The sequence below is a fragment of the Eretmochelys imbricata genome, chromosome 7 (genome assembly GCF_965152235.1).
Source record: "Eretmochelys imbricata isolate rEreImb1 chromosome 7, rEreImb1.hap1, whole genome shotgun sequence".
In the NCBI taxonomy this organism is placed as follows: domain Eukaryota; kingdom Metazoa; phylum Chordata; order Testudines; family Cheloniidae; genus Eretmochelys; species Eretmochelys imbricata.
In genome coordinates, this window is record NC_135578.1 from 21597627 (window position 1) to 21612857 (window position 15231).

General features: G+C 41.1%; 1 protein-coding gene across 1 annotated transcript in view; it reads right to left on the minus strand.

Moving 5' to 3' along the window:
- The window catches only part of TXNRD3 (thioredoxin reductase 3), a 32033-nt gene extending 19952 nt beyond the window's left edge, over positions 1–12081 (minus strand). The window contains exons 1-4 of the mRNA XM_077821328.1: positions 11869–12081; positions 3438–3498; positions 1576–1685; positions 847–963 (exon numbers count right to left, since the gene is read on the minus strand). Coding sequence (XP_077677454.1) covers positions 847–963; positions 1576–1685; positions 3438–3498; positions 11869–11991 — 411 coding nt within the window. The 5' untranslated portion in view covers positions 11992–12081. The remainder of the gene's footprint in view (positions 1–846; positions 964–1575; positions 1686–3437; positions 3499–11868) is intronic.
- Positions 12082–15231: the final 3150 nt, after the last annotated feature.

Here is a 15231-nt window from a genome sequence, read left to right on the forward strand (position 1 = left end):
TGTTTTAAAAAGGCTTCTTACTGTTTTTGCAGATATTTTATGCTCTGAAGGGGTAGGAACACATCTCCCATAGGAATCTGGCTTGGCTGGATTTATTGAAGGGAACCACAAATAACTGGGCCTACAGGTACCAGCTTCGGAATCATGGAGGCTGTGGGCCTTTCCCTGTGGAACTATGTGGAGCCTTTGGGTCTGGCACACTGAAGGGCTACTTCGAAGAGACTGGTTACAGGCTGGGGCATAGACCAGACCCTGAGAATCTATGACAGCACCTAACTCAATCAGAAGCTGCAGAGGAGCAGAGCAGCCGGATTTTCACTTCCAACCATCTGAAGATATGTATCACACCTGGAGAAGAAATATCTAGAAGCAACCCTATACAACAGCCTGCACTGTCAACAGTAATTATCTAAAGAGAATGTTATGCATATATGTTTGTCATCCCCCTGTCCTCCATTGCCCAGCCAAAAGTACTATCAATACTTTGAACCTTCAACCCTTCTAAACAAGCTACCAGAAACAAAGGCTGCTGTTTCCTTAAGTTCCTTACTTGTCCAAGAAGAAGTTGACAAAGTTGAAAGACTGAAGCAAAAAGTGACTATCCTATGGGAAAGAATCTGGCCCAAAGTTCTGAACTATGAGCTCCTGAAGGAGTGCATGTTACACTACAGTTACATCAGTGTTCAGCCCATTAAATTTCAAATGAATGGAAAGACTCATTGAAATGTAGACTATATTGCATTAGAATGACAGGTGCACAGAGCAACAGAGTTTCAGGAGAAATCTTACATGTACAGTTGATATATAGGCAAAATTCAGTGTACAAGTGCAAACTCAAGTGCATACCTTGGAACATGCAAGTCCACCAGAGCCACCACCAACAACAACAAGATCGTAATCATAAACTTCTGCATCATCTATGCAATTCCCTAGCACATTCTGCAATGAGCCACTCTGGGAAGCCTGTAACAAACATATGGGTTACTCACACAGCTATATGTTCAAGTGTGAATTACACAGCTTTTTCATGACCTAGGTCATAGTGTCTGATGCTTCTACCCTAATTTTGGATTACTTATTAAAGAGGATCATTAGCATGCAGTTTTTCAAATCTGAGGGCTAGAAAGGGAGTTCTCACAGGATACTTAAAGCTCACATTATAGAACCTTTCACAGGACCGTGTTCTCATTTTCTGCTTCTAAAGTTATGTTTAAGTCACACAGCAAAAACTACATACTAAAAAAACAAGTCAAGAAATCACTGATGACCCATTGCTCACTCCATTTGTAATTCTACTTATTGTATAGAACATCAAGCAGGCAGGAATTAAAAAAGGTTGTAGCAGGATGGAACAACTGTCTCTCCTTTTAATACTGATTTTTTTAATTTCATTTCCTTCTTGACATTATGGGACTGCAATAAGTATGCATTAAGTTAGTTCACTAGCATATTTTGAAACCAGTGGTTGCAAAAGAGGTATCAAGTGACTAGACTGTATTTAAAAATGGAGATAAGTTACTTAGTCAGTTCATTTCTAGTCACAGCTAATTTCAAACTCAAGAAAAGCAAGATTACCTGAAAAGTTTTATCATATCCACCTATGTGTGTTCCATTCACAAACACATTGGGCACAGCCCTCTGGCTAGTCACTTCTACTAACACTTGCTGAATATTGGGTCCATCATCTAAGGATTAAAAAAAAAAAAAACACACACAAAAAAGCACATACACCACTATGAGAGAGTTTGAAACAATCCTCACTGAAAGTGCACTTAAATGTATGGTTTTTTTTAAAAACTAGAACTGAAGTGCAGTTTGTTGAAAAAACACATCACAAGCCCTCCATAAAATCAACGTATTTGTTTCAGACATGGCAAGTTTGTAGACACATTCTTCAAAAGCACAAGCTTTGAAACAAAAGAAGATTTTTCAAAGATTGTACCTCCCCACAAGAGTATGTGTCTTGATAGATGGAATGAATTGAAGCTTCACAAACCTAAATGCGAGATGGTTTCCAGGTGGTGTTTAAGTCACTGAGTTTAGAAGTAAGCCATACATTGCTCGAGACCTGGCTATTTGAGAGAGACTACCTCCCTGCCTATGTATATTGCCACAGTCAATATCAGTGGAGGCATTTGAGCTAACACACACACACACACACCCCCTGCTGGCAGGGTGTTCTTCATTAGGCCCCCTGGGCTTTGGAATTTGTTCACCCCTTTGTTGGAAATAGCCAGAATCCATAGACCTTCTGGGCACGCTACTACACTAATTTCATAGGGTCTTTTGGAGACTAGATATGTTACTTCAGATTAGTTTTTAGGGAAGGCAGAGTATTTTCTTTTGAAGCTTCAATTACTGCTGGTTTTGACAACAGTTGTCCTTTTAAACAACTGTCAACATGGAACGTGCTCTGGATAGGCACCTTCTTGGTGGCTTTATGAAATCTAATATAGTCCAGCCAGTACAGGAAGTGTGTGCAATTAATTGTGGGAATATACAATGCACTTTAGTATTATTTATTCCCAGAGACAGTGCCAATAATCTCAGGAGCTGCAAATGAAGCACAGCCTTAATTATTAAAGAGCCTTAACACACAATCACCATCCCAAAACGTAAGATGGACTCAGCAAATCCATATGTATATTACAGTTCCCTTTGTCAGGCTAGGATCCATTTACTGTGCGGGCACCTCTCTAGTTTGGAGAGAATGGTAAACCAAAAAGGGAAACTTCAGTGAGAGTCAGTCAGTACATTTAAAACTATTCAACACAATGTTATTTTTGGACGTTTTATGAAGTATTAAATTGGTAAACAGGACAAATAGCGAAGTTTTAAAATCAAAATATATGACCACTGAAGTTTCTAAATATATTCAGAATCTTTACAACCAACCAGCCATCTTTACAGCCAATTAATGCCCAGTAAACCCCTTAACTGTTTTTTCAAGAACTAAAGTAATTTTAACGTAAGACCGTATTGTAACCTCAAAACTCCTGGCTTTAATAAAAGTTGGCACTGGCTACAGCCTAAGCAATGAAATTTAGTGTGTCCCCTCCCCACCCCCAACTTCCAATGACTAGGCAAATTTCTTCACAAAGGTCGCTTCTAAGTCAAGTAAAACATTAACAGTTATCTGGGAACACAAAAAAAGTAACTTAGTTTCCCTGCAAGACAGAACAGTGCGTAAATTCCTGACACAGCCATCAAACTTCTATTTGATTAAATAAATCAAGATTTTTTAAAAAAAAGTGCCTTGTGATATAAGAATTTAGCATGCATTTTAAATGCTATTGTAACTTTGCACCAAACGAGGCATCATTCAAGAGAGAATTAGTGTCTCTGATCAGTACAAGAAAGTTTATAGGAAAAGAGTGGCTTAAGTCGGATGAAATATATATCTATGCATCTCAACACGAGCTGTCATTTTTACTTACCAGTTAAATCAAGTTCCAAAGCATAGAAGTCTACTCCCATAGAATGAAAAAGTTCTTTCACCTGTAACAAACCAGAATAGTTTCATTTGATATCTACTATCGTGAACACAAGGGCACTGCATTTTCACAAGTCAAAGATCTGATATTTCGATGTAGTTTAGGACCAAGATCTGCTATTGAGCATTAGTACATTAGATACAACTGTTTTAAGACACTGAGTTATGCAGATACTAAGTCATTACTTCCAAGTTAATTTTCAGAAGCAGCCCCTTTGCTATCTCATGTGATTTCACCACCACAGGTGGTACATTCACACTACAAACGATAGTGTGACTAATGCAAGTAGGCATGTCTGTCCTAGCTTTATTCTAGCTATTGTGGTTAACAATAGCAGCAAAGCCATGGAAGCCTGTACTTCACCACCTGTTAGCAATCCAAGTACATACTCAGGGTCCTTGGCAAGCTTCCTGAGATGGTTCACCTACAATGAACTTATGGCTGCACTAGCTGGATTAAAGCAATACCTGTGCTACAATCACATGTTCATTTTCGGTGTAGAAGTATGTTTAAGTAATCAACAGGATTCAGACTTTGGTATCCAACCCCATGCTTCTCCTGAAGGAGATGGGAGAACTTTGTCTACCAAAAAAACTTAGTAGCAGATTGTCTTTTTAACCCCTTATATCGTGTCAGAAGTAACCAGACCAAGACATCTTGAGGTAGCTGCTTTGAAGTAGATGTAGAGGATAGAAAACCAAAGGGTCATTTAGTAAACAGATATACACATATGGCCAAAGAGTCTTTGGGGATGGGAAAGTTTTGTGAGGAAGCTATTAAGTAGCAAAATTAGGTTGAAATCTAGAAGTTGTACTTTCACCATTAACTGCACAGAAAATTACTAGATCCCTGGCTGACAACCCACACCAGGATTAGGAACACAAATTGCCATCTCTCTCAATCTTCAGACTTGGAAATGAAGAACAGTGACCCTCAAAATGACGGACATCAATTTTTTTTAAAAAGCATGCAAAAAAATAAACTGAAGATTCCTGTTTTTGACCTATAAAATCCTACATGGCTAGGTAGCTGCATTATTGAGAGACTGCAACAATGACAGTATGGAACAAAGGAGAGGCAATTTTTTTTTTTAAAAATAGGCATCAGGTTTAATACAAACAAGAAGTACTTTTGCCACACAGTGGCAAGTTAAACTGTGGAACTCATTGCCACAGGATGTTGATGGCCAAAAGTATAACTGGGCTCACTCAATAACTATATAAAGGATAGGTCCATCAATGGCTATTAGCCAAGATGATCAGGGATGCAACCCCATACCCGTGGCAACCCTAAACTTCTGACTGCCGGGAAGGGAAGATGGGGAGAGGCAATTAGGGATTTAAGAAAGAGTGCTGATCACAGATTTCTCTATGAGGGGCTCTCAATTTTGTTATGTTGGTTCCAAAGGAGCATGAGTATTTGGGCACTCTGAAAGGGCTGTTTATGTATACTTTTAGAAAAGCGGAGCTTGATGGGACTAATATTTATGGAGTAGGGGCCTTTAGTCTTTTGGGTGATGCCAGTGAATTATAACTGCTTAGCTGCTGTTTTACTTTAATTTGTATTAAAGCAGCCTACAGGAGACAGACACCTTTTTCATGAAATAAATACAGTAGAACCTCAGTTACGAACACCTCAGGAATGGAGGTTGTTCATAACTCTGAAATGTTTGTAACTTTGAAAAAAATGTTACGGCTATTCTTTCAAAAATTTAGAACTGAACATTGACTCAATACAGCCTTGAAACTTTACTATGCAGAAGAAAAATGCTGCTTTCCTTTAAAAAAAAGGAAAAGTAGTTTACGTTTAACACAGTACTGTACTTGCTTTTTTTGGGTCTCTGCTGCTGCCTGATTGGGTACTTCCAGTTCCAAATGAGGTGTGAGGTTGACTGAATTCGTTACTCTGAGGTTCTACTGTAGAACAAACAGTTCAAGTGTGGCAGCGGCAAAAGACACCACTGAACTGCTCTACTGCTAAAGTACAGCAAGAACAAGAGAACAGAAGAGTTTTCAAATAGTTACACTCGAGAAGGGAGGGTACATTTGTCCTTTAACATTTTAGATTTTAATTTTAAGACTTTCTAACTTTGCCATCTTTATTCTCAGCCATAGGGTACTTTTCCTACAAGATCTAACTAAACTGTACAGAAAGAAGACATTTGCAGTCTGTATATTGATTTGTAGTATACAAATATGCATCACACTTGAATTCAACTAATGCATTTGTACACAGACAAGAAATTCCTTACAATTCTTACACAGGAAACAAACAGTTAGGGGACAAACATTACTAGTGAGTTACTTAACACTAAGTTTCATACGGAAAATAACTTGGAACAAAGGCACTATAGTATGACAATGCACTTTTTAAAACTTTTCCTGGCAGCATTCGCTCTCATTACTTCAACCTGTTTAGCTACTTTAAACTCCACAAGGTGGAGTTAGCTAATAAGCAGTGTCCTGGGTCTGCTGTTTCATAAGTCAATTAGCATTCTGTAACAATCTAAATTGAGCTGACCTGACATGTCATTATGCATTTGTATAGATGCATAATATACTAGCTGAGGGCATATCATAATCAGCAGTCATGTGAAGTTGTGGTTATTCTGTGTATCAAGTTGCTTCTACATGTCAGTATAGAGACTGCTAGCATTTATAAGAGTTTTTCCATCTCATCCAGTATCAATTTCTCCATGGTTGCAAGAATTTAAAATACATGCAAGTTATTCTTGACTGGCAGTAACTGCAAGAAAGTTAAATTCTGATAACTCCATTCCTGTCTACCACCTTCCTTCTCATCTTACCATTAAGGATTTTCCGCTGCAATGGGTCACTGTTTCTTATTCCTGCTCCTATCTAATCTCCTAAAAGAGCCAAAGGAGAAACAGAAGATGAATTTTCTTGACCTCGTTTGTTCTCTTTCAACATACTCTCTCCACCCTCTTCCTCTGCCAAAGAGAAAACACACACTAGAGACCCTTATTCCACTAAATTTCCTCAAGCATCTTTCCTTGCTCCAGATTTACCACCTGTCCCTTAATCCAGCTCCATGCATGTTCCTCCTTCTCTTCCTGCACTAAGCCCAGAGCCAACATTGCTCTCCAGCCTACCTGCAGCAGTACTTGCCCTTCCTCTCTCTGGGACAGTAAATATAGTGCTCCCAAGAGCTGGCTGTTTCCATGGAGCCAAAAAGGCTACCTAAAAGGGAATCTCTGCCTCAGCAGGAAGGAACACTAATCAGCAACAAAGTTCTAGACTGACGCCACACAGATTTGTAGTAGGGCTGTCAAGCAATTAAAAAAAATTGTGATTAGTCATGCGCTTAAACAATAATAGAATACCATTTATTTAAAATGTTTGGATGTTTTCTACATTTTCAGATATATTGATTTCAGTTACAACACAGAATACAAAGATATAGTGCTCTTTATTATAAATATTTGCACTGTAAAAAACTAGATAGTATTTTTTCAATTCACCTCACACAAGTACTATAGTGCACTCGCTATATAATGAAAGTTGAATTTACAAATTTAGAATTATGTACAAAAAACTGCACTCAAAAACAACATAATGCAAAACTTTAGAGCCTACAAGTCCACTCAGTCTTACTTCTTGTTTAGCCAATCAAGTTTGTTTACATTTGCAGGAGATAATGCTGCCTGCTTCTTGTTTACAACGTCACCTAAAAGCGAGAACGGGTGTTTGCATGGTACTGTTGTAGCCGGCGTCGCAAGGTATTTACGTACTAGATGCGCTAAAAATTCATATGTCCCTTCATGCTTCATCCACCATTCCGGAGGACATGCATCCATGCTGATGACAGGTTATGCTCAATAACAATCCAAAGCAGTGCAGACCAATGCATGTTCATTTTCATCATCTGAGTCGTATGCCACCAGCAGAAGCTTCATTTTCTTTTTTTGGTGGTTTGGGCTCTGTAGTTTTTGCACCAGTGTTGCTCTTTTAAGACTTCTGAAAGCATGCTCCACACCTTGTTCCACTCAGATTTTGGAAGGCACTTCAGATTGTTAAACCTTGGGTCGAGTCCTGTAGCTATCTTTAGAAATCTCACATTGGAACCTTCTTTATGTTTTGTCAAATCTGCAGTGAAAATGTTCTTAAGAAGAACATGTGCTCGGTCATCAGAGACTGCTATAACATGAAATATGGCAGAATGTGGGTAAAACAGAGCAAGAGACCATCACAAATTTAGTTAACACTTTTTTTTTTTTAAATAAGCCTCATCAGCATGGAAGCACGTCCTCTGGAACGGAAACCAAAACATGAAGGGGCATACGAACGTTTAGCGTATCTGGCAAGTACATACCTTGCAATGCCGGCTACAAAAGTAGCAAGCGAACACCTGTCCTCACTTTCAGGTGACATTGTAAATAAGAAGTGGACAGCATTATCTCCTACAAATGTAAACAAACTTGTTTGTCTGAGCAAGAAGTAGGACTGAGTGGACTTGTAGGCTCTGAAGTTTTACATTGTTCTGTTTTTGAGCGCAGTTATGTAACAAAAACTACATTTGTAAGTTGCACTTTCAAGACAAAGATATTACACTCCACTACTTGTATGAGGTGAATTGACCACCACCCTATACCGGAAACCTACTGACCGCTATTCCTACATGCATGCCTCCAGCTTTCACCCTGACCACACCACACGATCCATCGTCTACAGCCAAGCTCTGCGATACAACCGCATTTGCTCCAACCCCTCAGACAGAGACAAACACCTACAAGATCTCTATCAAGCTTTCTTACAACTACAATACCCACCTGCAGAAGTAAAGAAACAGATTGATAGAGCCAGAAGAGTTCCCAGAAGTTACCTACTACAGGACAGGCCTAACAAAGAAAATAACAGAATGCCACTAGCCATCACCTTCAGCCCCCAACTAAAACCCCTCCAACGCATTATTAAGGATCTACAACCTATCCTGAAGGATGACCCAACACTCTCACAAATCTTGGGAGACAGGCCAGTCCTTGCCTACAGACAGCCCCCCAACCTGAAGCAAATACTCACCAACAACCACATACCACACAACAGAACCACTAACCCAGGAACTTATCCTTGCAACAAAGCCCGTTGCCAGTTGTGCCCACATATCTATTCAGGGGACACCATCACAGGGCCTAATAACATCAGCCACACTATCAGAGGCTCGTTCACCTGCACATCCACCAATGTGATATATGCCATCATGTGCCAGCAATGCCCCTCTGCCATGTACATTGGTCAAACTGGACAGTCTCTACGTAAAAGAATAAATGGACACAAATCCGATGTCAAGACTTATAACATTCATAAACCAGTCGGAGAACACGTCAATCTCTCTGGTCACGCAATCACAGACATGAAGGTCGCTATCTTAAAACAAAAAAAACTTCAAATCCAGACTCCAGCGAGAAATTGCTGAATTGGAATTCATTTGCAAATTGGATACTATTAATTTAGGCTTAAATAGAGACTGGGAGTGGCTAAGTCATTATGCAAGGTAGCCTATTTCCTCTTGTTTTTCCCTACCCCGCCCCCCCCAGATGTTCTGGTTTAACTTGGATTTAAACTTGGAGAGTGGTCAGTTTGGATGAGCTATTACCAGCAGGAGAGTGAGTTTGTGTGTGTATGGGGGTGGGGGGGATGTGAGAAAACCTGGATTTGTGCTGGAAATGGCCCACCTTGATTATCATGCACATTGTAGGGAGAATGGTCACTTTGGATGAGCTATTACCAGCAAGATAGTGAGTTTGTGTGTGTGGTTTTTGGGAGGGGGGTGAGAGAACCTGGATTTGTGCAGGAAATGGCCCAACTTGATTATCATGCACATTGTGTAAAGAGTTGTCACTTTGGATGGGCTATCACCAGCAGGAGAGAGAATTTGTGTGGGGGGGGTGGAGGGTGAGAAAACCTGGATTTGTGCTGGAAATGGCCCAACCTGATGATCACTTTAGATAAGCTATTACCAGCAGGACAGTGGGTGGGAGGAGGTATTGTTTCATATTCTCTGTGTATATATAAAGTCTGCTGCAGTTTCCACGGTATGCATCCGATGAAGTGAGCTGTAGCTCACGAAAGCTCATGCTCAAATAAATTGGTTAGTCTCTAAGGTGCCACAAGTCCTCCTTTTCTTTTTGCGAATACAGACTAACACGGCTGTTACTCTGAAACCTGAAAAAATACTATTTCTTTTGCTTATTTTTACAGTACAAATGTTTGTAATCAAAATAATATAAATTGAGTACTGTACACTTTGTATTCTGTGTTGCAACTGAAATCAATATTTTGGAAAATGTAGAAAAACCATCCAAACATATGTAATACATTTCAATTGGTATTCTATTGGTTAACAGAACCATTAAAACTGCAATTAATTTTTTTAATCACAATTAACTTTGAGTTAATCGCATGAGTTAACTGATTAATCGACAGCCCTAATTTGTAGCCATTTCCCCTCAACTGGAATAGCTCTTGGAGCACCAGCAATAGGTGAAACGGTAAGGTAGAAAAGAGAGTCTTTAAAAAAAAATTAAAAAAAAAAAGACGACAATACCATCTAACCGGACCCCATTCCTAAAAAAGGCTGCTAACACTCTACAACTACTATTGCAACTGTCAATAGACCAAACAGAACTGCGAAATAGTAGACAAAGCGAGGCAGATGAGCATCAATTGTTGGATTCCTTTCTTAGTGGGTATTTCCAATACAGGTTTCAGAGTAGCAGCCGTGTTAGTCTGTATTCGCAAAAAAAGAGTACTTGTGGCACCTTAGAGACTAACCAATTTATCGGAGCATAAGCTTTAAGTACTCCTTTTCTATTTCAAATACAGACTGACCAAGAAAAAGAATCCTCTCAAGAAAAACTCTGCTATGCCTAAAAAGAGATTTCATCTACCACCCTATGATCACTTCACTTGCTCAAAATTCTGTAAAAAGACTATTAGAAAGATTTTTGAAAGTCTAAATAAAACTTAGCAACAGATGATGATATTTTCAGGACCCAAGATGATGTTCTTATCTGAAGTACCTACTACATTTCTGACATTTTACCTTGGACCTGAATTAAGGTCTAAATGTAATTTTATGTCAGCTAGAACAAAAACATGATCATTGGGATTCTTCTTTCTACAGTAATATTACAAGACTCCATTGTAACATCCCACTTACACACACAGATCCAAGTTCAGGGTATGAAACCAGAGGAATGACTACCAAGGAACCAATTTCAATGTAAAATATATAGTTAGAAAAATGCTACTAGAAGTTACTGCCTAATATTCCAACTTTGTTTTTCCTCACCACACAAGATTTTCAAGTTTTAAAAAGGTTTCACTTTTAAGTGTCAATTCAACAAGTATTTGAGAATCAATCAAGATGTGCATAAATCTGCACCAAGATTCTGCAGTTAGAATTTGACAGGCAATTGTTTATGATGCATAGGGAAGGCCTTGCACGTTTGTTTTTCTAGCTACTTTCATTCTCCAGTTCAAGCTTAGCTTTGTCAGCTAGCTAAGCAGACTAGACCTAGAAAGTCATAGGTAAGTATTACCAAGTAGTGCCAAAATAAAAATCCTTGTTCTGGCCACTGCAATGCTCAGCAACTTCTTTGTTTATTATAACACTAATTACAGTATTGCCATAATACAGAATTACCATTCAACAACATAAAAGCAAGTCAGAGATAAGTCAGCCTTTCCAACAGCTCAAAGGTGACAGGAAGCTCAAGCTTGGTGACAGCTTAGCTTCATCCAGATTGGTCACTAAAGAGATGCCCTCTGCTTGAGCATTTGAGGAACACAGCCAAAAAAACCCCACAAACCCGATATCCCTGAATAGTGGCTTTAAGATTGGGCGTAACAGACGAAGCGGTGCATTGGGTGGCATTTGCCCACTTCCGCCCATTTGGTCTCCGCTAACGCAAGAGGCGCGAGCTCCCGTTTGCAGTTGGCCGGCTCCTCGCGCCAGCGTAAGTTGGGCGCCAGGTCCAAGCTCTGGAGCGCGAGCTCTGTTTGAACGGCAGCCTGTGACCAATACCTGCCCTCAGAGAGAGGGGGAGAGAGAGACATTTGCCTCCAGGCTCCCGGCCACGCTCAGGAAAAGGCGTGGGGCGCTCAGTGCAAACCCTCACACCAGCCTGCTGCACCGGGCCTAGAGCCCACCTCAGGTCGCCCTGAGGCTCGGAGGGAACCCGCCCGCCCCAGAACCGGTGATTAGGGCTCCTCCCCGCCCCCGCCGGGCCCGAGCGGCAGAGCGCGAGCCCCCTCAGGGGCAACTGCCGGGCGCAGCCGGCGTGAGGCCTCCTCCCGCGGGGCGTGTGCGCGGCAAGGCCCACCCCAGGCGCCCCCCACCCGCCGGGCCGTACCTTGATGCAGTAGGGGCAGTAGCTCTTGCTGAAGACCACGACCCGGTGGGAGCTGATCAGAGTCCGGACGCGGAGCCGCAGCGCATCCCAGTCCGGCAGCCGGACCTGGCCCGGGGGCGGCATGGCAGCAGGAGGGCGAGTAAAAGGCAGCTCTGCTCGCACGAGCCGACGCGCGCAGATACCGGTACTTAGTGGCCCTTTAGCCCCGCCTCTTTCCTTCTGGAGAGGGCGGGGGGGAGGAAGAAGGAGGCTGGAAGAGTCTACTCGGGATGAGGCCGGGGTGTGCGTTAACCTACGCCGTCCATAGACTGACCAATAGACTGAGCCTAGGAGGGAGAGTCCAACATCAGCCCCGCCTCGCCCCGCTAGGAAAACTTGGGACAGCCCAAGAAGGGAGAGCATGCGCACACGCAGCAAGCTCCTCTAGTTGTCTGGGTGGTGTCGTCACCTGCAGATAGTATAGCTTCTATCCTTAGGGCTCGTGAATTCTAGACCCAGCTCTGGGAAGGGAATGGCCTCCAGTGATTTGAACCAGAAAGGAAGGACTCCTGGGCGCTTTCTCTGTCTGTTTCAGAGTAGCAGCCGTGTTAGTCTGTAGCCGCAAAAAAAAAAAAACCCAAAACAAAAAAACAGGCATACTTGTGGCACCTTAGAGGCTAACAAATTTATTAGCGCATAAGCTTTCGTGGGCTACAGCCCACTTCATCTGTGACACTTACTCCCTATGCAAACTCATCACTTCTGTCCTGTGTTCCTCTAGCTTCCCATCTGTAAAATAGGAATAATGGGGTTTTGGTTAAAAAAAAGAGATACACAAAAAGAGACTAGAGACCAATAAAAGCTAAATGTTCAGGTGACTGGGCCTTTGCTTTTTAGCAGCTTATTTGTATCTGCCTACTCTCCACCCAAAGAAGTGGCTACACATTTAACACCCCCACCATTTGTGCTTTTTTCTTTTCTTTTTAGCAACCAACTGCAAAATTATCTGATTGCTGCTACAGATGGCCAAGCTGCAACTTTACACCTAGATAACTAGCTGCAGATGATGTCTAAAAGACCCTGTAAATAGTGGGCTGTAAAGATATCTCGCTTATGAATCCTATAGAGTGAGAAAATTGGGAGAAGCTGCCATCTACAGGACAGATTCTAACAGCGCAGTCTTTGTGTGTGGTCGCTGTGATTCATTAAAAAGATTGGGCCTGAAGGAGAGTGAGGGAAAGTAAGGGGAAATGGACAAATCCTGCAGATGGATTGAAGAAAGCAGCTTGTATACACGATGTGTGTTTGACCTCTTTACAGTCAAAGCTCCTTATATAAAAACACATTTTAAAACAGCCAAGTCCTGAAAAAACACTCCTGTGGTCAGGCAAAACTTGTGAAATCATTTTTTAAGTTGTTATATTAATGGATAGGGAGTCTGATAGAATGAGCTGGAGGCTTAGAGCCAGGAACTCTGTTACTCTGTGGTATTGGTCAAGTTTCTTAAAGATGACCCACTGATGGGAAAAATGGGTTTACTTAGGATGCGTAAAGAAGGCCCTGCTTGTTTTCTGTATAAGGAATTCAGGTCTTACCTACCCTGGAAGACTTTGTGGTAAATTGGAAAACTAATGAAGGCTAATAACAAGAATCAAGCAAGTGATAACTGAACATTGAGAGAGGAAGATATTTGCTAAGACTGTTTAAACATTTATAGTATTTGTTAGCACTCATTTAACTCTAATGCCTAATGAACACTTGGAGTAAAGGACATCATTGTTAAATATATATACTCCCACATGTCTCTGCAATTAAGATGTGAGAGCTCACAACACACATCTGAGACTTCTATGAAGTCCTCCAGCAAATACAGTAAAGACCTGACTTGACATTCTTGATAAAGTAAAAACAGTGTTGTTATAGCTGTGTCGGTCCCAGGATATTAGAAAGATAAGGTGGGTGGGGCAATATCTTTTATTGGACCAACTTCTGCTGGTGGGAGAGACAAGCTTTCTTTCGTACCAACAGAAGTTGGTCTAATAAAAGATATTACCTCATCCACTTTGTCTCTCTAAAGTAAAAAACAGACAGGAAAATACATTCCCCACCCCCCAAAAGAAACCTTTCATGTTCTCTTTATACATCACAAACAAAATAGGGTGTAAACCTAACTTGAAAAAATCTTTGCATATCTCCATTGCCTTTAATCTATCATTTGGAAAATGAGAGTAAAAGACTTGCATACATAACTCTCAGGTTATATGAAGATAGGCTCAAAGTAGCTCCCTTATACATTGTTAATCATGGGGTCTCAACCTGCAAATGGTGACTCCCCCACCCAGAGGTGTCGCAAACACCCTCCTATGTGTTATGACTTGATGGGGAGAGATCCTAAAATTTATGGGAGGAGTATTCTGAAACATATTTCTGTTGTAGCATGAGGTTGCTGTATGGAAAAGTTTGAGAATGACGGTCTTAAATATTATATACTTTGTCCTATATTATTGATAAATTAAGATGATGGATGATTCAAAAACCTTTTCATTCTTCCTGGCTACAACATCAGGTAGATGGGTTTTTTTCCTAATTCTGGCAGTGATAGTTCAGTGGTGGAGCGTTGCTTTTTTTTTTTTTTTTTAAACTTATAATTCTTTGTTCTATCAGTATTGCTGTGTAACCGAGTGAGGGCAGAGCTGGGAGGCTCCACTAAGTTTCAAACAAGGATTAAACATTGTTCTGAATAAGAATAGCAATTTGCAGATACATGAGAGCACTAAGATATAATTACCAGTGCTATCCGCGCTATCAATATTCATTACTCAGGGCATAAGTTGATTTTCAGCTGGAGTCAGGAAGAAATTCCCCTTCTCTTTCCTGGATACTATTGCATAATTAGGTGCACAAAGAGGCAGAGTATCATAGAATATCCGGGTTGGAAGGGACCTCAGGAGGTCATCTAGTCCAACCCCCTGCTCAAAGCAGGACCAATCCCCAATTTTTGCCCCAGATCCCTAAATGGCCCCCTCAAGGATTGAACTCACAACCCTGGGTTTAGCGGGCCAATGCTCAAACCACTGAGCTATCCCTCCCCCACAGAGTAGTTACATCTCACTCTGAAGCATCTAGCCTTGGCCCCTGTTGGGCACAGGATTCCAGACTCAACTAAATAGACTATCAGTCTGTTCAAGAATCATAGCAATTCCCGTGTTGCTATGAATAAAAGCTGATGACCCTAGAACAGCAAGAACCACCCAATGCAGGATCTGGTTATTTCCTCATTTTTGGTGGATAGTTTTCTGATAGGTGGCAATGCCCCAATATAATCTCAAGAACCCACATCTTCCCTCAACAGGCAAAGAGCTCCGAAAATGGAAAGGTGACTTG